A 26,616-nucleotide genomic window follows, 5' to 3' on the forward strand; every position below is an offset into this window, starting at 1 on the left:
TTATAAATAATTTTTTTTTTCTGCAAGTGCATTACTACAGTTTTCGTATAGTATACAGTTTTCATGATATACTATAAACACTGTGAACGAGTTCACGTTCATATTTATTACTCTAAGATATGGTTACTATAAAGTATTATTTTAAGGTCCGTAATGTGACGTCTTCTCAATAATTGATAAATATACACGCTTTTCATCTTTCTTCAAAAAATAATATTAAAAGAGGAAAATTTTTGAAGAGCGAGTTTTTCAGACTGGGGTTCATCACGTGGGTTTTCTCGAGTCCCCGGTGATTTGAATTGTGTCGATGAAAATTGGGCCCACCCAGCTTAGAGAGCCTCATAGAAGTATGATAATCTAGGATCCGAGTTGCGCGGAGACCAAAACGAGATTCTGCACATGCGCAATGCGTGCTTTTCAAAAAATTCAAATGGTGGATACCATTCGAGAAAATGAAAAAGTAGCCTTGATATGTAGGCTCTTTAATGCTAATAATATAACAGACGAAACCACATGTATAATTACTGACGATTACTGAAATGTTATAATTAAATAATCGTTGACCTAATGTTAAATAGATAAATTTTATTTACACGATGTAACGAACTGATCACGCGTGTATAAGGATATGTATAAAGGCATAAAATTTATTTACAATTATAGAACGTTAAGTCTAAAATGGGGTGAAAATATACAGCAGCTCTCGTTCATACAGAACACGTTTTGTAAATAAAAGATATCCTCAAGTGTCTCACAACCAGCCTGGCTTGGGGCCAGAACAAATCACTTGCTGTCATCGCCTTTGAATGATGGGTTCGTTGTACCAGACTTTTCGTTAAGAACAATATCTCCATTAGGAAATTCTCCATTCTCATCTTCCGGAATCTCGACGTACTTGTAAAACCAAGCCAAAATACCAAATATTAACATGTCTACAAACATGAGGCCGGCGAATAGGAAGAATTCATATGCCTGTAAAATAAAACGAAAACGGTTGTTATAACGTAAAGGTATTATAGACTTACACATAAAGAAGCTCAAACTCAATTTGAAAAAGAATCAGTAATAGTTTGACCATTCTTGGACACATGGTACAGACTATTGGGTAGTATTATTAATGAAATTGGAACAATGTACAAGTTTATGTGAAAATTTAAACACGATAAACTTTTAAAAGGCCCTTCACGACATTATAAAATGGATGGAAAAAATATCGTGTTCATGGTATTAACGTAAAGTATCCAACTATTCTTACCTGACTATCGAAAAAGGCTATTTCAGCAACGATAACGACGATAAGATTACCAAAGGCAACCGTAAGAAGCCAGCAAGCCTGAAGCAAAGCTTTCATGCTGACCGGCGCTTGTGTGAAGGCAAACTCAAGACCAGTGATAGAGAACATAACTTCTCCGAGAGTGATCACGATGTACTGTGGCAAAAGCCAGAGCATGTGCATGGAGTTTGGTTCGGTGATCGTAGTGGTGTTAGCAGTAGCGGAACTGAGATCATTCACGTAAGCTGTGACGGTGTAGATACCTCCGAGCTTCAACACTACTGAGGATTCTACCAAGGTCTCATTCAAATATATGTCATAGACACCAGGATCAAGTTCGGTAAGATCAGTCGCGTTGAACGACGATGATACCTCCAAAGACAGGGCGGTTTTCGAATTTTCAATAAAGCTTAGATTAGCCTTATCCCCGAGCGACGCGTTGAGATAAACCAAAGCTCGGACAGCCGGATCTCCACTCGTTGTCTTAGACACGCTGTCCACGTAGCTATCACTTATTCCATCTTTCGTTACGACCCATGAAGTGGCAGTAGCTTCAGTTCCAGAAATGGTTCCTGAAACGTTTCATGTACATCAAGTAATCGTATATCAGGTTATTACGTAAAAACATTACATGGCTAATTCATCGCGTGGTAAATTCGCCTGCATTTATGCAAATCAAAGTAATCTTTGTCAATTGAGATTTGTGTCATTGTTCACGATTGGTCGACTCCTCACACCAACCAATCGTAGTCCAAGAGAAACAAATGTCGATCGTTAAAATGTACTCTCAGTTGCCGGAATTCAGGCGGATTTCAGTAGAATGTATCTTGAATTGCAGAAATGCAGGCGGATTACCTTTCCGGGGAATTATTCCGCAAAGATACATGGAGAGAAGAAACAGAGCAGATTTTACCGAAAACTACAGAAGAAGTAAGACACATCGAGCTTTTTGATAAAAAAAAATACCCATACCAATTATATTTTTTACTACAAATGTAGCATTTTTACTCTGCACACGGTGGTTTTCACTGTTTCTGACGTACATTCTGCATTTTACGAAGTATATTTTACCAGAAAAACCTGACGTGTCCCTGTTTTCCTGCAGTTTTTAGTAAAATCTGCTTTTTTCTTATCTTCGTCTACGAAAGGTGATGTGGCTCTTTTATAATATATACAAATAATCTCCACTCACCACTCACGGCTCCGTTTAATGTATCTGTCACGCCGAGACTCGAACATTCAGCGAAATTGGCAGTGTACGCTAGACTAACATTACCGCTGGCCTCAACGTACTTATTTTCCCAAACGCCCAGGTTATCCAGCACAAAAGAATCATCTTCGACTGACATTATGATCGGACAATTCAAGGTGTTGAAAACTCTGATTTGCGCCAGTCCAGACGAAGGAAGCACGGGATACGTTGACTGAAATGTCATAAGCAAATCTGAAATTGTACATTCTTGCACAGTTCTAGAACTGGGTTCATAATTATAATTGACCCAGTACGTAACGTTGTACTGTTAAAACTGATAATAACAAATAGAAATTTTATTGTGGGTAAAGTGTGTAAAATTACCTCTAGCTGTAACTCCACGACGGCAGAAATTATGAATGCAATCCCAGCCAAGAGTCCACCGGTGGTAAGCTTCTGCAGAGGGGTTCGCACCAGACGCAACTTATCAAGACAGGGATAAATTGCGGTTTCGAAAATCGGGATCAATATGATGATAAGCAGTGGATTGACCACTTGCATCTGGTCCGGCTTTAGAAGGAAACTGCCGATCTGGCCGTCCATTCGCGTCGCTTGGATCGTCCATCTTGATCCTTGCTGATCAAATAGGGCCCAGAAAAACGGCAGTGGGAGGAACATTTTTATCACTTGGAGCGCTGACCTAATATCCGAGATGAATTTCGGGTCGTATTTGTCATCAGCGTGATCCAGCCAGTATTCTTTCTCTTCACCTTTCTTCGACCTCCATTTATTGCCAATTCCATGCTGCAGTTAAATTTTGAGAATTCGAAACAGTCAAAATAAAATAATCACAGATCTATTTAAAATTATTGCTTTGGTTTTATGAATTATCAACCGTGTGGTTATATTTTCCACTTTTTAAAAAATATGTCATGTACTCACGCAGATACACTTTCCGACTTCTAATACCACGTTTCCTTGTGGGGATTTGATCTTGTACATTGGTTTACCAAGAAGGAAGATCACTGGAACAGAGAAATGAATATTCAGACAGGCATTTTGGTTTATAGTCTATTAATTTTGAACACTATGTGTTTGGAATACTAAAAAATGTTTTTTGAAAGAAGCTATTAATATGGACGATGTACGAAAAAAAACAGCTAAGATTTTTCTTGACAGTATAGAATCATACCATTTTATCGTTACTAAAATAAACCCACCTATGGAAAAAATCATAAGAACTGCCGGAACGAAAAACGCTAGAGAGTAGCAGGTATTGTCACCGAAGCAGGAAACATCTTCGCGAAGAATAGGAGTGAGGAAAGTCGAGATCAGCGATCCGGTATTGATCGAGAAGTAGAACAAGGAGAAAAAGGTGATCAAATATTTCTCCTGTTGCGGCAACAAAAACTGGTCACCACCAAAGGCTGCAACGCATGGCTTGATTCCTCCTGTTCCAATGGCGATCAACAGCAACCCCAACAGCGCAAATGTTCTATAAAGAAAACAGAAATTCAAGTGTTTTTCTTTATCCAAAATATCATTCGCGTACTTTGCCTATTATATTGTTTTTTCTGTTATTTATCTACCTATTCTTGGCTATTTTATAATTGACAAAAAAAAAAAAAAAACTTCACTTACCGATCGGGTAAATTCAGCGGAGGTGCGGCACTCGCCGTAAGTACCAATTGTCCAATGGCATAGATGATGCTCACGTAGAAAATGGTGCGAAATTTGCCGAGTAAAGAATCGGCCAGCATCGCTCCAATAAGTGGGAAAAAGTATGCCAACATACTGAAGACATGGTAGATCACGGTGGATGTGTCATCGCTGTAGTAAAGTTTGTTTCGTAGGTACAGAACCAGGATCGCTGTAAGGATAGTAAACGTAAAAAAAAGTACCAATCGTGAAGCAAATTGAGAATTGAATCGGTTTTTCTTTATCTTTGAACTAATATCCTACCTGGACTTGGTACCATCGTATTAGAATAGGTAAAACTTACTAATTTGTTTTCAATATAAGTTATAATAGTGTCTGATTAAATTTTAAAACATTGCTAAGAACTGGAGAGTAGGACATTTTTTTTATTTTTATAGTAAAGAAGCACACTTAAACTAATGTTATTCACTTCGTATCAAGGAGTTTTTATTATACTTACTTCGAATACCATAGTAGGAAAACCTCTCACAGAACTCGTTGAGGATGATGAAGAAAACAGACCTTGGGTACTTGAGTTTCTGAGAAAAGAAAAACATTAGAGATTTTCATTAGTTTCATTTCTCTCCTTTTTTGTATAATAAATTTATGTATTTCAACTCTTAAAGATGCTGAAATGTCCTGTTGAATCGTAGTAAACCCGTTTTTATTTGTAACGAAAGAGTTTATCGGTTTTTTGCATATACACGATTACACATTCTTGCCGATAATTATATAATCTAATTCTAAACTGGCCTTCGTTTGTCAAACTAGTTGTCGAATCTGAATATGCGCGTGTGGTAAAGCGGGTTGAAATAACTATGACATATTTTTTTTTTCATTTACATTAATAATAACAATTGAAAATGAGAATTGACCATAAAATTTCATTTGCTTACAGAAATATCTTGGCATGGGTGGCGTCATAACCACGTAGTATTTAATGTGTCGTACAAGCCATAATTTTTTGTTCAATAAATAAATAAATTATCTCAAATTGTGCGCGCGCAAACCGGTTCAATGGTTCGCTGTAATCCTACGGTTCGAATGGATTCCTGCTCACAAAAACTCTGTCTTTAGATAAATCCGTTCCTAAAACAGTTGCAGCTGCAAACCGGTTTTTGAAAGTCAAAGCTTGCTTCCTAGATAATTTTGGGGTTTTTTCTAAATTTTCCGTTTATTTGCGTTTAATCACACTCTGAAGATTACGTGGAAGTTAAAAACAACATGATCTCAAGTTTCACTGCATAGATGTCTCGTTTTTTCTTCTCCTTTATTTCACAATTCCTACATATAATTACAAAGGCTCTTTAGCAGCCTTCACTGAAAACTTTCACTGTCATATTGTGTTGCAAACTATACAAAAGGCCTCGGTGGTATATAAGGAACAACGACCCCGGAGCTGCAATTTTCCATCTAATCACATTAGCGATACGGTTTTTTACTGATCAAAACTAGAACTAGAACTGCATGAATTGGCTCCAGTATAACGCTAGCACTTTTTCTTTATACTATAATCAGTGTTGAACAATTCTGTTCATCGTAGAACAGGTTCTCATTTTTAAATTCTTCACACAGATTAACATATTGCCACTCTTTCTATGACAAAACTTCGAATTACACTTTGGGCCTGTTCGAAGACGAAAACCAAAAAGTAACTAGGAGCAAAACTTACTCACTTTTCAAAGAGAAATAAGAAAATTCAATAAAATATAGGAGGTTCACTTTGAAGAACAGCAGTTGGGCCTAGCAGGAGCCCCAGACCCAAAAACTAGGATACTCATCTGATATCCCTTTTCATATACAACAACTTTTGTTCGAAACATTTTTCAATTTAATGCCTACTTTTCGATATATTTTAGCATCTTTTTTAAATGAAAAACCTCGGACCTGAAATAGTTTGTCAGTTGAAGAGAAGAATTCAAAAAGTAGAAAAAATAATGCGTTCCGAAATTATCTCCCAGTGCTATCAACAATATTTTATTTCTTTTGCGCTACCGAGTTTGTGACTAGCTCTGTCTCTTATCTAGGGAGTTTTTAGCGCTGTCAGGTAGTTTCGGAACGCACACTTAGAAAGACCAATACTTCCAAAAAAATTAAATTTGTTTCCTTTTTGTCGAAACGATTGTCTTTTTTAATTTCCTCTTCTTCAATTGAACTAAAACACGTACCAATCAGCGAAGTTTCCTGCATTTACTAACCTACTAACATAATCGACATTCCATGGTCGAATTTTTGTAAGAATTAAAAACACCGGAGTTGAGGATAATAAATTCAATATATATCCTCCAATAACTAATCCGTTTGTTTCAATGCACGTCGTCTAACAACCGCGGCTAGAGATCGGCTGTTGGTGTCAAGGTTGTATCGTTAAAGTTACGACAGAGATCACGATACAAACTTCATTCAATACGTCATGTCAGCCTTCCATTGTTTTCATCTCGGTTACTGACCATTGCGGTCGCCGAAAACTGTCGACTCTATGTGGTGTCAGTATTCGATGTTTACACAGAAATTCACGATACAATGTTTAGTGACCTCATCTACACGTCGTATACACAAAGAAAAAGGATTTCCTGACTTGTATTGGCAAGGGAAGAATTAACAAGATTCAAATTACGATCGTATAGCAGTCCTACCTTTACCGACCGAGCAAACTTTTTCTTCCGGTATGTTGAAATTTGAACTATTTCCGTTCATTTGTTTATTCAACATGGAAAGAAAAAGGGTAAGGCTGCTCGGTCGGTAAAGGTAGGAGTACTATGTACCCTGAAATTCCTTTTTACGTCGTCGTTTTTCCAAGCGATGATAATATAAAATCTCTGCCTATTATAATAAAAAAATTGCAGAATAATTATTGTGAACTATATATAAGTATACATGTATTGATATAAAATAATATTCCACTTCTGTGACTAAAATGTAGACGTGTGAATAATTTGATCGTGTCTAGAGATTAATTGCTTTCCTTAAAAAAATCTTAGATTTAACTCACAGCGTTTCATTAGCATAATATCTTGACTTGGCTAAAATATTGCGTAACAGTGATTGCGTATAACGGCAATAATTCGCTGAATGTAATACGTTAATTGTGAAGTGTGTCGCCTACGCGATGACAGAAATTATAATACAAGCTTGAAGAACTACAGATTTCAAATAAATCTATATACGCATAGTTTGCACGTAAATTGCAAAACGCTCTTTCGCACGGTAATCCAAATGCAAATGCGTGCAACTTTCACGTTGTGACAATAAGGTCATTTTGCTTTGTGTTTGTCGATAGTATAAATTTTCATTGTATTTGTATACACATGCAGGCAAAGTGGTAAACTATAATCGCTAAAATAATCGCTCACATGCATGCAAATTCCACAAACTGCGTAGCAATTATATTGTATACAGCGTTATCAAAAATAAATCAAGTGGAATGCTCAATTATGAGTGACAATAATTCGACCGTGAAATGTTATTGAACGTATTTCAATACATATTTTTAGTAAAATTCCGTTGTTTTCGCATGTTTTCGCGCAGAGTCTGTGGTTTTATTTAACACTGTCCACAAGGTATGTTGTTTAATTGTTCAATTTTTAACGATATCATACATAGCTCGTTTCGTTCTTTCAATTGCATATTTCGCAAATTCTCTGAAACAAATTGTATTCGTAAGAAAAATAGTAAAGGTCAAGGCACAGATTCATCTTTTGTAAATATAGTTTTTGTTTCATTTTTTAATTTTTTTTTTTTTTCTTCTCCCTTCGTATTACTGAGAAACGAAGGTAAAAATCTTTCGTTTGACGATTTAAAAAGTTTCTTTAGAATTGGATAAACTGAATATTATAAAAAATTCTAATTTCGGCTAAGTCATTAATTCAAATTTGCAATAAAAAGTTTTTATAACCGTAAACGTATGTTTTTCTTCAATTAAAATTCATCTCCGTCAATTTTAATATACTGTTTTATTTGAATTTTCCATTTTTTTATTTACACTTTTTTCACCGTATCAAATAAATACATATCCGAAAAATTTGATGAAAAATCTCCTCAATTCTTATGTTATAGAAAGAATAAGTCATTGACGTTACTTGTAATCACTCAGTTCGCAGTTGGTTGAAAGTTGTACGATTAAAACGAGTCGCTTTCGTGTGACCCAGTTACGGAAGATTCGTGAGAAATAATTATCAACCGTAGTTTCTATCAGCTCATATTAGGTATATACATACATACCGTTACAGTTTACTTAGACATAAATAGCAAAAAAGCTTTTTGCAGTCTGTTTGTTTAGTTAGTTACGTTTTTTTTTTTTTTATTGTTTTTATTTCTTGTATTTATTTCTAAGCAAGATATTATTAAATTTTCTGCTTACAGCTTTGAAACTGACGCGAATATTCATAAACGTCACCTGCAATGTTATCAAGCGTATATAAAGAGAACGTTTTTACAACGTCGACTTTTATTATCTTGAACGGTACGCGTGCTAAGCGTACAGTATGAACAAAGGCAGCGTGTCAAAATATTGTTAAACATTGATAAAACAGCCTTTTCAAAGCTGATCGTGCGATTGAATTTAGTTGGATGAAATTTAAACAGTATTTGCGACGTTAGATTAATATGAAAAAAGAAATTTTTTTCATTAATTGTATATCAGTGATCAATTTTTTCAATAAAACTTCATTCGAAACGATTTGAAAAAATTGAATCAGCCCTTATCGTCTATCAAAATTGGACAAGAACTACGATCTTGGGATTGGAAAAAACGTCAATATAGATAAATTTTATGTTAGTTAGTTTACTCATATTGTGTTAAGAAGTGATTTATTACCTAAAAACAAAAAAAAAATTCCCCCCACATCCAACAATAAAATGTCGCTCACTTCAGTCGAAGGTATAATTTAATAATTTGTTATCTTCTGTTTTATTTCTTACGATATTTTTTCACCGGACTGTACGTCGCATAGAATTAGACGTTGAAGTACATACATAACGTAGATAAATTTTCACGGCTTATTTATTTCGCTCACGTTTAACGCTGCATATGTGTCAATGTGTAAATGTAAGTCAGGATCGAGTCATAACAATAACACTGCATGACGCGTGACACCGGCAGTTTGAATCTCGTGTGCGATCGTCAGGTGTTGAGAAGAATGTCTTTTGTTAAAGTCACCAGAAAATTCTAGTGAAATTTTACGAACGCAATGACGGCAAATTTCTTTCGATGAATATATTTTGATCCGCAGTTTATACAGCCTGCAGATATTACAAGGAGAAACCGATCGTGAATTATATATGTTTTGCAAAAACAATTTTGCAATCTATTTCCCAACGATATTATATACGCACGCGGTATTAACCACCTTTAATACATGGCGCAATGAAAAACCTGTTTCAAAACAACAATCAACCTGCACCGTTCGACCGTATAATTCAACCATTTGCATATTATTACAGGCATACGTTACAGATGTAAATGTGTTATAACAACAAATAGGTCAAAAAACAATATTAAAATATAAGTAACGTTACCTGTTTCGATTGACATTTTTCGATCGCCATATTTGGGCAGTTGACTAAAAAAACTCGGTTAAGAAAATATGCTTGACGAGCGATTCTAATACTTCCGGTAACCCTTTTTAACCCTGCATACTAGTACTTGATTAATTAAATCACAAACTGAGCAATAAAAAAACTTGCAAACTGATTTAAGGATTTTGATTTTCTTCCATAAACTGATTGTATTCTTATGATAAACGGATGTTTTTCGCGCAAGAATTTTTTTACGATTATATGCATTTGGGGTCGATTTATTTATTTGTTTGTTTTAGTTTTTTCTGTTTTTTTTTTTTTTTTTTTTATTGTTCTTTTTCGCGGGTCCGACTGACGCGCGAAGCGTTCCTTCACCGCGAACTCATTCGTCTGAAGTTCTGACGGAACTCTGAAGTCATATGGCACCTATTCTTCTGTCTCCCGGCGTGAGCCCAAAGATTTTTCAGGGGGGGATGTGGGATCGATTGATTCCGCACCGAAAGACGTTCATTCGGAATATAAAATGCGGAGAAGATGTAAGAATGCAGGCTAAAGAATTCCAGGCTGCTTATAAATTTCTATGTTTTGGTGTTGCGTACACGGCTATCGATAACCGGATCATTAATTGATTAATTATTAAACTTTGCTTTCAACTTACAATGATCGTCCGATAGCAGCAATAAATACCGGAATGTTATTGAATTGGATTATTTAAACTCGGCATCTCGAATTGATGAGGAGAATTGAAATTTTTTTTTATAGGTTATTCAAGATTTATATTCAATTTTTGACACATCGCTGTAAGTTGTTGTTGTTGTTGTTGTTGTTGTTGTTGTGGTTGTTGTTGTTGTTTTTTGTATAATTCGATTTCTAAGAAATGTTAATTTTTATGTATAAGGAGGGATTATAGGAGGGGTTTTAGGATCGCTAAAAACGAATCCGGTATCAAGATTTGAAAATTCAAAATAGCGGGTCCAATATGGCGGACTGTAAATATAAAAATTGATCTTATTCGCTGGAAATTTGTTACTCGGGGGTTTTCGGGGTCTTATTTAGTGATCGAAAAAACCGCTGAGAATGCATTTTCGAGCTACGCTGATCACTTTTGTATTTTCAGTCCGCCATATTAGATTCGCAATTTTGATTATTGAAAATTTCTCAGATCTGACCGCAGTTTTGAAACCAGCAACTTCGAGAAATGCTTATATCCTTAGTTTCAAGGAATTTGATCACAAGGAAACATGCATGCTTGACGTTGTGACGTTATTAAGACCTATTTTGTCATATTGATATTGGTATAACGTTATATCGTAACGATTCAAACTGGGGAAAACCCGTTACATCGCGATTTTCGAATTGTCTGAAGTGTAATAAAACCAAACACACTTATACTTCAAACTCTTAGTTCATTAAAAATCATTGTAAAATTAAGAAAATACTGATTTTTCCATCAATGTTTCGTTACGATAAACTTATACTAATTTCAATCCCGTCCTATTTTAGATTCGTAATCGTTCGACTATGCGCACGTATGAAGAATAAGAAGTTATGAGAGGCACTTGCATTGAGGGGTTGAATATTTGCGTGGTATAATAATTGATTTATTGTAAAATATACAGAGAGTACAACGAGAAGATGTGAAAAAAGAAAAACGAAACGGAAAAAAAGTTTAGGAGTAGAGGAAGCTAGAATTCAGCTGATGTGTGGGAAAAGAATCTAAGGTCTGAAGGACGTAACAAAGTGTTAAAATTGGCAAAAAAAAAAAATTTGAGTAGTGAGATGCGCGACAGAGAAGAGAAAACTTTCGATGAAATTGTTGTCTCTCAATGTTATCATCTCTTTTCTTTTTCTTTTTAATCTATTTATATTATCGATAATATTATCATATATATAAATGTCAATTCAGTCAGTGATGAAGCCGGTTAAGGCATGCACTATTTTAATACTTTTTTTCTGCAAGGCCCGAATTCTCGGTTTGATTCTCGACCGACACTTTTATTTTTTATTTTTATTTTCAATTAAAATAACTTGAATGCTAATATTACTTATTCGTAAGTTCATTACAAGAAATAAGCATTGAACATATTTTAATAATAAAAAAACAAAAATAAATAGAAGTGTTGGTTGGGAATCTAGCCGCCGACTCGGTCCGCGCAGCAAAAAAAGTTTATGCTTTTACCATTATCACCACCGCCTCAAGTGAGAATATGAGACAGTCTTGACCAACTCAGCCACTTTTCTTTTATCTTCTCAGATCTGTTTTATAATTGGTTATACAGTAGTACTATTCAAAGGTACTCTCGGAGAATTTTTTCAGATTTTTTAATTTACTCGTTTCGAAAATGGTTTTTTTTAACCCATATATCATGGAAGTTGAAGTTGAACAAAAAAACGTTTGCACAAAAAAGTTTCGTTTTTCCATTACCTATTTAATAAAATATATATTTTCAGCGAAAAAAAATTAATTTTTCTTTCTCTCAATGCGACACCTTGAATTTTACTGTCAATTACACGGTATTTGGCAGTGTATTGAGAACGTATAAAAAAAATTGGCATCTTGGAACTCGACATTCTTGCCGGGTAATAAAAATGTTTTATCGAAAAAGGTGCATTAAGGTACATCTGAGTTCCTTTTTTTCATGAACTATTTAATGGGATATATATATATATATACTTATTTAATTGTGTACCTACTGAAAGTAAAATTTAAAGACTGGGCATTAGATTAAATAACAATGAAAAATTAATTGATTATTTTTAAGGTATTGGCAAAGTTTAATAAATGTCAATATTAACGTGTGATTAAAGCAAAGCAAGTTTCATATTTTGTGTATTACGTGATTATTGATTATTATGTAAACTTTATTTGAAAAGAGCATGATTGTGGACAAAAACAGTTTTTTTGTCAAGCCTGCCCCTCCTAGGCCCCCCCCTCCGCCCCGCCCCCCAGGAAAATGCTGGCTACGCCCCTGATTATATTACGCGTATGAATAAGGAATGCGAGCACAATGAAGAGACCGAGGATAGGAACGCCGTTTATGACGGATTTTGGTTCCCTTTCTCATACAAAAGTTTTCACTTTGGAAATTGAAGAGAATTTTTCAATGGAGAAAACGGTGTATGAAATTTTGTTAATCACCCAAAATTTGAAAGATAAAAATATTCAGTTGAAATTTCCACGTTTTTCATTTTGTCAAGTTTTTTTTACAGTCATCTGAATATAAAAAAACTGCATGAAAAGGAATGTAATTCGGCCACTTAAACGCTTGATGCAATAATTTTTACAAAATGCGTAACACGCGAGAAGAATCGTATATGCAGGAAAAGATTGACGAGAAATTAATGGATCTTTGAAATAATAAATTCTTCATGGAAAATAAGGTTCCGTGTATTTAACGTGTTTCAATTCTTAATCACCATCGGTTATAACTCTCTGCGGATGGAGAAGCAACCTGCTTTCACAATTCCAGGGGTCATGCCTGATTTGGCATTTGAATTTTCTCTGGAATCCAGGTTAGAACAACAGAATCGTCTGCACGACGTTTCTCATACTCGTCAAGCATATTAGGAATGGCTTGTAAAATTCAAGTGACGTCTTAAGTCGTTTTAACCTTGAGCCAACACGGTCCTTATAACTATTTTCATTATTTACTTTATTTCTTTTTTTTCGACTGTTTAAGGTCACTAGTACTATCAAGACTAGGGATTTTCATATAATTTCATATAGTTGGTAAGTGTGAGACGTTGCAGTCAGTAGCCTGGTGTGCCTAGAAGTGCAGCTTCTTTCTCCAAAAATGTTTCTCTCTCGTGGTGGACTGGACTTAAGTAAGATGTGTACCAACGGCGCCAAAATACCCTAGATCGGTGGTGATTAATTGTTGTCACGTTGAATCTGCTTGGGAAAAAAATGAGCGGGACTTTAAATAACTCACATCACAACTACGCATGGTGGTATTACCGAGCAGGGTAGCGTTCACCAGAAAAATAATTCCCTAGCAATATAGGGATTTCTTTAGACAGTTGGTACACGTCTCACTTAAAGGCTTTGACCTCGAAGAAAGAAGCGTGTTGTAGGAGTTCTAGGTACATTTCTGTTCTAGTGCAATATAATATTTCCAATATTTTAGAAACGTTTCAGAAATATTTAAAGATCAAAATAACTTTTCCGGAACTTTTGAAACGTTTTAGAAATCAATGAAGTCAACTGTAACGTAGCATTTTGGATATTTTTGAAATGCTTCGAAAATATGTTAACTGCAAGATAAAACTCGAATATTTCGGAAAAATTCAAATTATTTTAAACAAAGCAACTTCATCGACACAAAAATTTTTCGATGCAATGTCGAACATTTATGAAATACTTTAAACGTTTTTAAAATGCCGGCCAACATTTTTATTACTTTGGAAAAAAATTATTTGAAACCATATATTCCCATACAATATAGCTGTGCCGACAAAATTGAATATTTATAAATAATCAGTTAAATTATTATTAGTTTGATTATTAATGAATTTTTCTTTAGTCCTTCGATAGAAAAGATAATTATATGATAATACAAATACAATATTAAATAATTTGATATAATAATTTTCCTTACAAGTTTGACGATTTCGTTAAAAATCCGTGAAATGTATTTCACAACTTATACTGAAGAAAAATGTGAATTGAAATTGGTTTACCGCAGTATGTTAGGACCTTCATATCGTTACCGTTAACAATGCGCATAATACTTCATCGTCTATTTAATAAATTAACCTTTTTGAATTATTAATTAACTTTATTATCGACACGTGTGTATGGCTGCCGTACGAATCGAAGTATGAAGTTCATTAATTTGCTTGGCTCATTCAGGCATTTGTAAGAACATCTCGAGGCCACCGGCAAGATACAAAGACGCATCGTGTGCCGTACAACAAACATGTATTACAGACATAACAATTCGCGCACTATATTGCCGAGTTCAGGGACAAACTTAAAGGTGTGGAGGCCCTGGGGCGATAGAGAAGTGGGGGGCCCCTAATTATTTTTCAAACAATATAAACAATTTTCATTTTTACACTGTTTCCAAAAATTTCTTCTGGGACAAATACGAAAAATTCCAAATACAGTATTTTTTCAAAAATTTCAACAAAACTAAAAAAAAATAATTTTGCAATATCCGAACCGTTTGACCGATTTCATTCAAATTTTATACCAACTTTACTGTTATAATATTCTTGAAAAAAATCAGTAACATTTTTTAAAATTTGAGAGTTAGAGAAAATCGAAGATTTTTCAAAAAATTCATAATAAAATCTGACAAGTTCGACCTATCATTCCCACATTGAATACCGATCGTCCTTCCATGATACTTTGTTTATAAAAGACAAATTTTTTTTTTTACGAAATCTGAAAATTCGTGGAACATGACTTGGTTACAAAAGTTTTCCGAAAATTTCAAAATTCCGTAAAATTCTTAATTTTAATTAAAGTAATTTCGACAAAATTTGCAGTGAATTTAGAGGTTATATCGATTAATATCTATCCGGCAGAACTTATTTTTTATCAGAAAAATGATTTTTTTCACATTTTGCCTACCATTTGTTAGCAAATTTGGCTTAAAATTTTTTTTTTGTGGAGCCCCTTTTGCCCTTCCCTAAACCGGCCCTGGCCGAGTAGAGTGAGTATCGTCGCAATGCAGTGGCGATAAGATCGCGAGTACATGCATTAATTGCAATTTTCGCGTATGACATATAAATAAAAATTTTCACTCTATCGTACACATAAATATATATATATATAAATTGATATTCGATGTAGATGTATAAAAATTATTATTGCATTTCAATTTGAGATATTAGCAGAATCAACATCTGAATTTTTTTCTCTTCAAATATGATTAGACACGTTAATTATACAATTACGTATAATGTTATAATTATTTATGATTATCGAATAGAGATAAATTTCATGCCAATAATAACAATTAGTTTGCGCGGATAATTAAATAACAATCAATTACATCTTTGAGGTTGGAAATCGAGAAAAAAAATTTTTGGACTTACTTCAATTGGTTTTTTCGTCGTAAAATCGACTTTGTAGTTTATTTCTTGCAGAGGAATCGCTTCATAAAAAATATCCGAAGGATCCTTTGAACCGTTTCCATGCTGTTTCACGCTTCCCCGTTTATCCACGACAACTTTCAGATCGTCTTCCAGATTTGCTTCCGAATAATGGGATTTCATTTTCTTCTTTTAGTTTCTCTAAATTTTTTGATTTTGATTTTTTTTTTTTTTTTTTTTTTTGTTTTTTCTACCATTCTTAACCTCGTGTGCAATATGCATTTAACTGAGATAATGAACGAAGAACTGTTATATGATTGAAACCAAGATTTACGGTGTTTAACGATATATTTAACCTTATATAAGTTACAATTTATTGTAAAGAATTTTCCATTAACGATGAATTATTCTTAGACAAATTGTAGCTAATTAATTTATCCGGTGTTTCGATCATAGCGAATAAATTTAAACATTTTATTCAGATCGGAAGAATTATTGAAATAATAATTAAAAAAAAAAAAAAGGGAATATTTTCACAAAATTGAAGGTATTAAATTTTCGAAAATAATCGGCATAAGCGGTGTTTCCGGAAAATTTATAACGCGCAAATGAAAATCATTTTTTTTTTTCAAATCTCTCGGAAATTTTCTTTTCCAATCCGTATTAAAAAAATAATTACGTAAATACTATACATTTTATATAGTTGTTCAAATTATCCACGTTAATTCGATTATTGATCGAATCTGTTAAAAAAATAACTGCAAGCAGACGAAGATCTCTCCACGATTGATGATATAAGTATAGATATTAAAGCATATAATAAAGAGTTTCTCCGGCTCGTCAGCAGATGTGTTGCAAATTCGATAAATTTGTGATTCGCAATCCAATTAGCATAACCAAAAATGGTTGAACGAGGATAAACCATCACACCTAGATTAACATTTTCGAAAGTAACTGCACTTTTGCAAATGATATATCGCTTAGTGATCTACGAATTCGAATGTTTTGTCAATAATAATTATTAACCCACTTTCTATATTCTTTCACGCTGATTTTAAAATAAAATCCCGCCCACTGATTTTATGCGTAGTTAATTTTGCTGAAAAAATATTGACAATATCTTTATTTTTTATTTCACTCATTAAATTCACCTACCGGTAGTTATTATTTTTATTTACTATTTAACACTATAATTTTCCGATCAAAATGAAAAATTTCTTTTCTTGTAAATATTCTTCAACCTTACCGTTATTTTCGCTAGCTTGTTAAACAAAGACTATTTAATTTATTACTTTTTACACTCGGACAAAATGTTACGCTGCACGGTTAAGAATGGAATAAAAAAAAGAACACATCGATTATAATTGCATAATATGTATATATATATATATAAATAAATATCGCGAGCCCACTGGTTAATCGGTACACACTAAAAATCCAACAACGCGAATCGGAAGCTCGTCGAATATTAAATGAGCCAAATTATTCGTGCAGGTTGATAAATCAGATATTAGAATTGATTTTAGCGATCGCAATTATCTCATTGTAAGATTAAATGAGTTGAGAAGCAAGACATCGTCTGCGACAGTGATGAATGACAAAAAGCAATGTTAATAACTCCGTAACAAGCTGAAAGTGTTTAAAAATCGGAACAGCCGGCAAGGATCAACTTATGATTTATTTACAATAAATTGAAAGCATTTGCACCTCGGCGTCGTCACGGAATCGAAATTTCTTAATTATTCCCGGTGATTTTCGTGCCAATTTTGTACGTCTCGTTGTTTTACTCATCGTGTAAAATTGCCGTAAAAAAATTTTACTGCGTCATTTATACTTGAGACTCAGCTTATCATAATTAATGTGAACGCTCAATTATAAAATATTTCCTATCTTTCCTATCTTTCCTAATGTTGGCCATCGCTAATTACTTCGTTTTTTATCAATTATACTCAAATGATGAATTACCATAAACGTCACTTTCAGGTGAGAATTGTAAATTGTAATTGAACGGAAGACAAAAGAATTAATAATTGTAATTTTCAATTCATAGAATGAACTTCTGATTATAAATCAAAATTTTAACTGCAGTATTCAACGAGATTACAATTACAAATAACAAACGTACGTTGTAGTACGTGTTTTTAGAAAAATTTCCAATTACAAATTACGAATGTGCATACTATTTAAAAAGATTCGTAGAATCAAATGGATCCCCAGTTTGATAAATTTTTAAGGGGGGATTATGATCTAGAGACGATTTGAAAAAAAATTTTGTTTGCGCCCCTGTTTTTTGAGCTTTACCAATTTTTTAGAAATAGTAAAAAATTTTTTTTTTTTCAAATCCGTACTTCCAACCACAGAGAAATGTACACAGAACATTTCCACTAAATTTCAAGTAAATTAGTTCATCAGAACTTCAGATATTATATCAACCCTATCGAAAAAAGTAGTTTCTGAACAATAACTGTTACTCCGAAAATAATTTGAATTTTCAAAAATCCTCTAAGGGTATTATTCTTCAAGGTCTAAACTTTGAAAATATGGAGCAAAAAAAAAAAAAATAGACTGTTTCAAATTTCTAGTCTAGAATATCTCCTTAACCATTTTGAATCAATTTAAAACGCGAAGAATTTTTATTTAAATCTTCCTTTACAATTCCAGTATTTTATATATTCATATTTTCAAAGTGATAGTCGAAGAATATATATAATATTAATGGAAGTAGTGAACAGTATTGATTTTTGACCTACCAACCTCCTTATTTTTTTTTTTTTTTTTTTTTTTTTTTTTTTTTTTTTTTTTTTTTTTTTTTTTTTTTTTTTTTTTTTTGGCCAGCATGGCAAGGCTGTATAGGTATGCTTCATTCACAGAAGACTATTCGTTAGAAACATCAGCAGTAATTTTCTCCAAGATGATGATAATAACCTATTTCATACGGGATCATTGAACTCTCAATTGTTTGTCTCAAGCTCTTCCTCGTGTATGTACATTTAAACAGTGTTGCCAGATGGTCCGTGTGATTTCCCCCTATTTATAGGCACTATTTGGTTCCCCCCCCCCCCCCCCCCCCCCCCTAGAAAATCCCTCGAAAAAATTCCCTAAATAACCTCCATCGCCGTTAGGCTCTTTTACGACAAAAAATCTGCAGAGAGAGATTGATTGATTGATTGATTGGTTATATTTAATGCCGTGGTAATACCATGAGGCAAAGGAAATTTGACATTACAATTGTCTTCGGTAGGGCGTGATATGTCCATCTAAGCGCAGGTTGAAGATGAATCTAATCCATGGATTGATAAGCTTCTGCAGCATGCAGTTTCGTTCTCTCGTTAGATAGATCGTTATAGACCAGGGCAGCAATAGTCCAAAAGTGGAAAAACAATTGATTTGACGAGAGATGCCCTTAATTGTTGCGATAACTCACCCTTATGGTATTTGAGTTTAAACAACGTAAAATTTACTCTGCTGCTCGTAACTGATTTTACTAATAAATGCACTACTGCCTTGGATTAGCAAATTCGATTTAGAGAGGTTCATTCAGTTTGAGACTATTGTCATAGTAGCATAGTTGGAAATTACTCCTACATCATGAATGATTTTTCTAATACCCGCGTTTATCTCAGAAGGTAAGCAAGCTTAGATAAATTTCTGTATCATCAGCGAAAATCATGTGTTATGAATACTTTAAGTCGGTAGCGATGTCATTAATAAATAGTGAAAAGAGAAGGAGACCAAGTATGGATCCCTGATCGAGGCACACCTGTAGAAGTCCTTAGCCAATTTGAGCAATTCCCACAATTCTCAACTACTGCTTGAGTTCTGCCAGTCAGATAAGAAAAAATCCATTTAAACACATTAATCGAAAAACCCAGTGAACGCAGCTTTTTAAGCTTTTTTTAAATGATCAATGGTGTCGAAGGCTTTGCTAAAATCAAATATCACAAGAATGGTTAGGCGCCCCTCGTCGACCGCGCGTCTCACGTCGTGACAGATCCGCATTAAGGCAGATTGAGTACTAAACATAGCTAGTCTGTACGCGGATTGGCGCAAGTCCAGAATGTTGTGGGTGTTAATGAATTCTCTGATTTGAATATGGACCAGCTTCTCAAAAATCTTCCCCAGAGAGAGAGAGAGAGAGAGAGAGCGACATTATTTTTTTAAAGCTCTTTTCAAAATTTATACATTCAACATATAATACTGTTGACTATAGTGATCATCATACTAATAATCTATTTCATCAAGTTATCTCTTACTTTTCAGTGTCGCCACTGCATTTAATGGCGACAGGATTCAGTTTTTCATTAATCGATAGATTAACTTCAGACGATAAGCTTTGATCTCCGATAGATTATTGGTTATTTTAGTTAACGTTACATGAAAATCCGGACGCCATAAGCAGAATGCAGAAGCTACTGGAATTATCGCTTTGCAATACGCCATCTGGTGGAAAAAAATCAAACTAATGCAACCAGGCTGACACAGCTGACCATTGACCGTGTTTTTTTGTGTTTGGATAGTAGAACAGTTATATTATTGTCAGGGGCGTAGCCAGCATTTTTTCCTGGGGGGCCTAGGAGGGGCCGGCGATATATATATATATATATATATATATATATATATATATATATATATATATATATATATATATATATATATATATATATATCGCATTAAATAGTTCATGGAAAAAAGGAACTCAGATGTACCTTAATGCACCTTTTTCGGTAAAACATTTTTATTACCCGGCAAGAATGTCGAGTTCCACGATGCCAATTTTTTTTATACGTTCTCAATACACTGCCAAATACCGTGTAATTGACAGTAAAATTCAAGGTGTCGCATTGAAAGAAAGAAAAATTAATTTTTTTTCGCTGAAAATATATGTTGTATTAAATAGGTTATGGAAAAACGAAACTTTTTTGTGCAAACGTTTTTTTGTTCAACTTCAACTTCCATGATATATGGGTTAAAAAAAACCATTTTCGAAACGAGTAAATTAAAAAATCTGAAAAAATTCTCCGAGAGTACCTTTGAATAGTACTACTGTATAACCAATTATAAAACAGATCTGAGAAGATAAAAGAAAAGTGGCTGAGTTGGTGATTTTTTTTGAACGACTTTTTTTTTCAGTCCATATTGAAAATTTTGTTCTATGTGTCGAACGAAAAATTCCCTAAAAGTTATGGCTCTTAATATTAATATTAAGTACTCGCCCAGGGCGTGAAAAGATTTCCCATATAAAATAAACGTGAATCGTTTTTCTTTTTAAATCTCTACAACAGAGCGGAATTTTATGATATGACATTGGTCTTGGTCGCAAATTACGCAGAATTGAACGATCTTCAAAAGTGTTTAGAACGGCGTAAGTGCAACTTACATTTGTGAGGTGGTACAGGGCACTAAAGTTGATTTTTACCCAAGATTCTCCTTTTTCGTTGTTATCTCCGAAATGATTAACTGTACCAAAAAAATGTAAAAAATAACTTTGTTGGAAATTTGATTTCCTAAAAGAAAGGTCCATTAGACCAAAATGCTCAGATTGATATTTCTTGAGATATCGGAATTCAACTTACTTGACGTATAAAATTTTTATGTTCTATTGAATTAAACGTTTTAATCTAATATAACCAATAAACATTATGGTTTATTGAATCAAACGTTTTGAATTACTAATATTCCAATGAAATAGATCGAATGGATCGAATCGAATCAAAAAAAAATCAAATTCCAATGCAATATCAATAATTTAAAACGTTTGATTCGATAAACCATAAAAATTTTATACGACAAGAAGTTAAAGTTCGATATCTCAAGAAATATCAATCTGAGTAATCAGGTCTACAGAACTTTTTTTGTAGAAAATTGAATTTCCAACAAAGTTCTTCTTCACATTTTTTTAATAAAGTTGATCATTTCGGAGATAACAGCGAAAAATGGAGAATTTTGGGTAAAAATCAACTTTAGTGACCTGTACCATCTCACCAGTGTAAGTTGGACTCACGACGTTTCGGACACTTTTGAAGATCGTTCAATTCTGCGTAAATTGCAACTAAGGCCAATGTGATATCATAAAATTCCACTGAGCTGTAGAGATTTGAAAAAAAAACGCTTCGATTCACGTGTATTTTATATGGGAAATCTTTTCACGCCCTGGGCGAGTACTTAATATTAATATTAAGGGCTATAACTTTTAGGGAATTTTTCGTTCGACATATAGAACAAAATTTTCGATGGGGACTGAAAAAAAGAAATAGTCGTTCAAAAAAAATCACCCTAGTCTATACCTATAAAACCCACGGCAACAAGCCAAAAAAATAAGTGTCGATTATTACTTAATGAGTTTCCGATAGCAAATATCGATAAGATTATTATGTATAGATTGTAGAATGAAAACGAAGAAACACGAAAGAAGAATAAACGGTTGCATGCCGCTCCGTAAATCATCCATATGCATACATCCAGAGATGCTTGTTAGTATTGAATATTTACTGCAAGTCTGCAAGTGCAGAACAATTTTTCATGAATTTCAACCTCCCTGATTCATTATTCACACATCATTTCTCATAGAAAATTTCTGGTGAGTCCAATTTCCAATCAGAGTGAAAGTCGAAAACTTCTTTCATTTTATCAGTAATCAAAGACGATCTTAAATAAACCTGAATTGATACTCTGTCTGATTTTCCTGCTTCTGCCTCACTTGATATTACGTATATCGAATAGAATTTTGATGTACATGATTTATTTGTATTAATTATACAGTAGATAACATCTTTTTTTTATACCCTATTGGATGTACTTCTCACACCAAAAATTAATTCGTTTAAAAAAATATCGTCTGAGGCGGAGGGGATACAATTTTTGGAATCTTATTGCAAAGCCTCATTTTCAAGCGCTTGTAAGTGTTTCCTTATGAAAGAAACAAAATTTTACCTGAAATATTTTTAATTGTTTTTTTTTCTCCAATTTTCAGTCAATTATGATTATTTGAAAGTGTATTAAATGTTTTATAAACACGTCCAATTCACACAACTTACTGGCGAAGACTTTAAAGACTCTACCTACCGGTAACTCTGTAGAACTGTGTTACCGATATTTGTTCACCTTAGTGTTAGGCAACCTAACATACTGCGGTGTTTACTTGAAAACACCCTGCATGTGTGCGAAAGTTAAAATTTCGCAAAGTATATTTATTTTTGACAAGAAAAATAATCATTTTTAAATATAAATCGAGCAACGCATGCTTGCAGATAATTATAGAACAATGCAATCGTTGCATTTGTTCATTGTTTATTCCTCGATACCGAGTTGAGGAGGAATGTATGCATACCTACAAATATCATTTATCCCTGATATCTCATTACCGAGTTTATCGTCACGAAAAGCTCGTTAATCTTTCTCACTGACTTATCTGATAATGAAGTAAAGTTATCAAGCGGATGATTCACGAATCGATTATTTGAGAGAATTAAATATATACTTTGTCAATTGACGCTTTAATCAACCTATTGGCCTGTTTTAGGCAATAGAATTGTTCCAGATCGATGAATTTCGTCTTTTTTACTGTTGGATTTATGTTATCTATTATTTCATCTAACTAATTTTATTAGATACAGTTATACTCTCTGTGTGTTATAAAATATTCTACATGTTACTAGACTTCCGTTTTCACCATATTCGTGATATAAATTACTTGTATCGACAAATAAAAGTGATCCATTCAAATGAATGCGATTAATGTTATTAATTTAGCCTACTCAATCATTTACCCCAAATAAGTTTCCAGTTTTTCGGTTTTCCTATCTTTGTTTGTGAATATTATTTTTCAAATTATATACAGAAAAAATCGATCAAGCTCACCTCTTCGGATGTTTCTGGATCGACGTTTGGATCAGTGGCCACAGCATCTGAAATAAAAACATCGATCTTTGAGAATTATCGAAGACAAATTCCAGCAGTAATTAAAATTTGAAAGAAAATGTTTTCGACTGTCTTAAAATAATTCGAACCGTTGTTTATACCTTAGAAAACGTAGAAAAAAAAAAAAAATTATCTCATTTTTTCATATTTGAAAACAATTCTCACGAGTTTGTAACTAATTGTGAAACAGACAAGCCAACATTGGCGGTTATTTTTAAAAGATCACCTGTGACTCCCGAAAAACCTAATCGATTCGTGTCTATTGCTTGAAATGTTGAATGAACTGTAATGACGAGATCATTTGGGGTCAACGGCAATCTAATACATAAGAAGCCGAAAGAGGATGAATGTCGAATCAATTGTGGCTGAAGAGCATTGCGTGCGTGACGTCTGATCAGGTTATAGGGATGAGAGATTCATCAGCACGTTCCAAGAAAATTTATGCTCTGGAGTACGATTAGAAACTTGACGTTTGTATCTCGTATTTATTGAAAGAATAGTAAGAAAATTTTTTCCTACAAAAAGCAATCATAGAATCTTAAATCTCAATAACTCGTTGATCTCGCTCCAAAAAATGATTTTCGAGTACTTGATCCTACAAATTTTTCATGAAATCTACACAGAACTAATTTTTAATGTTAGTACCTAAAAAATGAATACGAAGATCGAAAAAGTCTAGCTTCCATCGCTGTAGTTATAATATAATTTGCAGTGTTGAACAAGAGTTTAAAAGAATTCAATATCATTCGGTCCAAATGCTTAATAAAGCTTTATATTTCGACTCCAGTTATAAAACTGGGTTACATACCAATCAAGCATTTTATATATATCATATACGACATTCCCAATTTAATAGTTCACAAATTGAATACACGCCTGTTACAATTCTATGTGACCCTAAAAAGCTCTCTCGTTTTTATTCACTTTGTCGCTTAACAGAGTTACCAGTAAAAGAAAAGCAACAACGAAGCAAAAGAAAAAAAAAAAAAAATATGTACATTTCACAATTTATAGTAATTATAATATATAATAATATAGAATAATCTTATACAAGGATTTCGTGTCACTCGATTCAAACGGTTATTGAATTAGTTGACTGATTGTAATAAAAATTTTATGATCATTGTAACTTCTCGATAATAATCAAAGTACCGAATAGTGTTTATACGTTCCGTTGAACTAATATTTGGCCCAGAAATTAATACACTAAACGTTATAATTAAACGTTACTATACGAAGGAAAGTAAATATATATATTTTTCACAAAATCAGGTTTCAATTAATAACCGATAAAAAATATTTCCAAGTTCAATGGGAATTCTATTTGCTGTGACTAAATTTGAAGACTTGTTCCCAATGAACTAAAAAATATTATAACGTATTAAAATCATGCGATTGCTATACTTTGTATTTTTTTTTTATTATTTCTAGTTGTGCTTACTATATAATACAGTCCCAAACTACTTTCGTCTTTTACAATAACCGAAAAACATTAATAAAACTAATTTTATTTTTTGAAATAACAAAAATTAAAATTTATAAAAAAAGTTTTCCGTCGTACCTTGGCTGGGTCCAGGCGGATTTTCCTGTTCTTTACTCATATTCCTCGAGTACTGGTATCGGGGTTTCCTGTCTTCGGTTCCCTAACTTTTCCAGCACTCTCGTCTAGTTGCCAACTAAGTAACTAACTAACCCTATTGTACCTGCGGCCCGTTCATCGTATCGCTTCATTATCTCGGTAATATCTCTATAAATCATACTTCTCGGCCTATCAAAATGACAATAAGACGTTTTTATCAGTAACGAGCCGCTCAAGTTGTGACGGCCAGCTTTTGTTGTAGAGTGAACTGAATGCTACATTCCATCAGAAAAGAAAGCTTCCAAAATTTACTCAGTGAATTCAAATAAACCAGAAAACGTATCTTGATCCTAGATCAGTGCCTTGTCAATGTCACTTTTCAAAAATCGAACAATCTTCAGAGATGGATTTTGTATGCAGAAAAAAATCTACGATCAAATCAGGTAAGCCCGTATTCGAAACTGTCGAGACAATGTTTGTAAGCCAATTTGAGCATTCATACGAAGGTCAAGTAAATACTCACTGGGATTTATCAAATATTGTATTTTTTCGTCATAACGGTTACGAAGAATTCTACAAAATTTTCACATTTCAGTTATTATTCAATTACAGTCTGCAAGATGGCTCAATTATGAATATTGCATACTACGGATTTTTTTTGGAAATGGTACACAGCCAATTTAACTACCGGTATTCGCCAGCATTTATGCAATTCGGAGTACATTTTACCGATTGACATTTGATTTATGGACCATGATTTAAAAAAAAGATAGAGTGAAGAATAAACCGATCGTGGATAAGATTACAAATTTCAATTGGTAATATGTACCTGAAATTGCATAAATACAGGCGAATTTTGTTAAAATGTATCCTGAATTGCATAAATGCAGGCGGATTTTGATAATATGTATCCGAAATTGCATATATGCAGGCGGATTTTGATAAAATTTATCCTAAATTGTATAAATGCAGGCGGATTTTGATAAAACGTATCCTGAATTGCATAAATGCAGGAGGATTTTACACAATAAGTGATTACCCTTGTGAAAAATCGACGAATCAATTCGATACAACTATTATTACAATTGCATAAGGTTTTTGAAATTGAATGCGACAGCTTTGAATCATTTCTTGAGGTAATAACTAAAAATTCATGTTAACGGTGTTGGAAACCGTCTGACATTAGCTTCACGTAGTCATGGAATTCATGATAATGTTTCAAACCATTAATGCGTTCGAGAAATTGGATGAGTTTGATAGTTTAGAGACAGGCACAAAAACGTGAATCTATTATGCGGATAGTTTGCGATAAGACTTACTTTCAGACTTTGTCACAATCCACGTTTCTGCAATACTTTCGAGACGTTTTACTCCACTTTACAAAATTGCGTCACGGTC

General features: G+C 33.4%; 1 protein-coding gene across 2 annotated transcripts; it reads right to left on the reverse strand.

Moving 5' to 3' along the window:
• Positions 1–404: 404 nt before the first annotated feature.
• Positions 405–25,334, reverse strand: LOC124413988 (peptide transporter family 1). 2 transcript variants are annotated; one of them, XM_046894823.1, is made up of 10 exons: positions 25,201–25,334; positions 23,580–23,626; positions 4,624–4,702; positions 4,107–4,335; positions 3,686–3,960; positions 3,408–3,490; positions 2,850–3,269; positions 2,466–2,697; positions 1,256–1,845; positions 405–972 (listed from the first exon to the last, which is right to left on the reverse strand). In XM_046894823.1, exons 1-10 carry the CDS (start codon positions 25,238–25,240, stop codon positions 784–786), a joined length of 2,184 nt encoding a protein of 727 aa, XP_046750779.1. In that variant the 5' UTR covers positions 25,241–25,334; the 3' UTR covers positions 405–783. The 2 variants fall into 2 exon arrangements, with proteins under 2 accessions (XP_046750779.1, XP_046750780.1); XM_046894824.1 differs by lacking the exons at positions 23,580–23,626; positions 25,201–25,334 and adding an exon at positions 9,681–9,922.
• Between the last annotated feature and the right edge of the window lie 1,282 nt (positions 25,335–26,616).

Source organism: Diprion similis, chromosome 13 (genome assembly GCF_021155765.1).
Source record: "Diprion similis isolate iyDipSimi1 chromosome 13, iyDipSimi1.1, whole genome shotgun sequence".
NCBI classification, from domain to species: domain Eukaryota; kingdom Metazoa; phylum Arthropoda; class Insecta; order Hymenoptera; family Diprionidae; genus Diprion; species Diprion similis.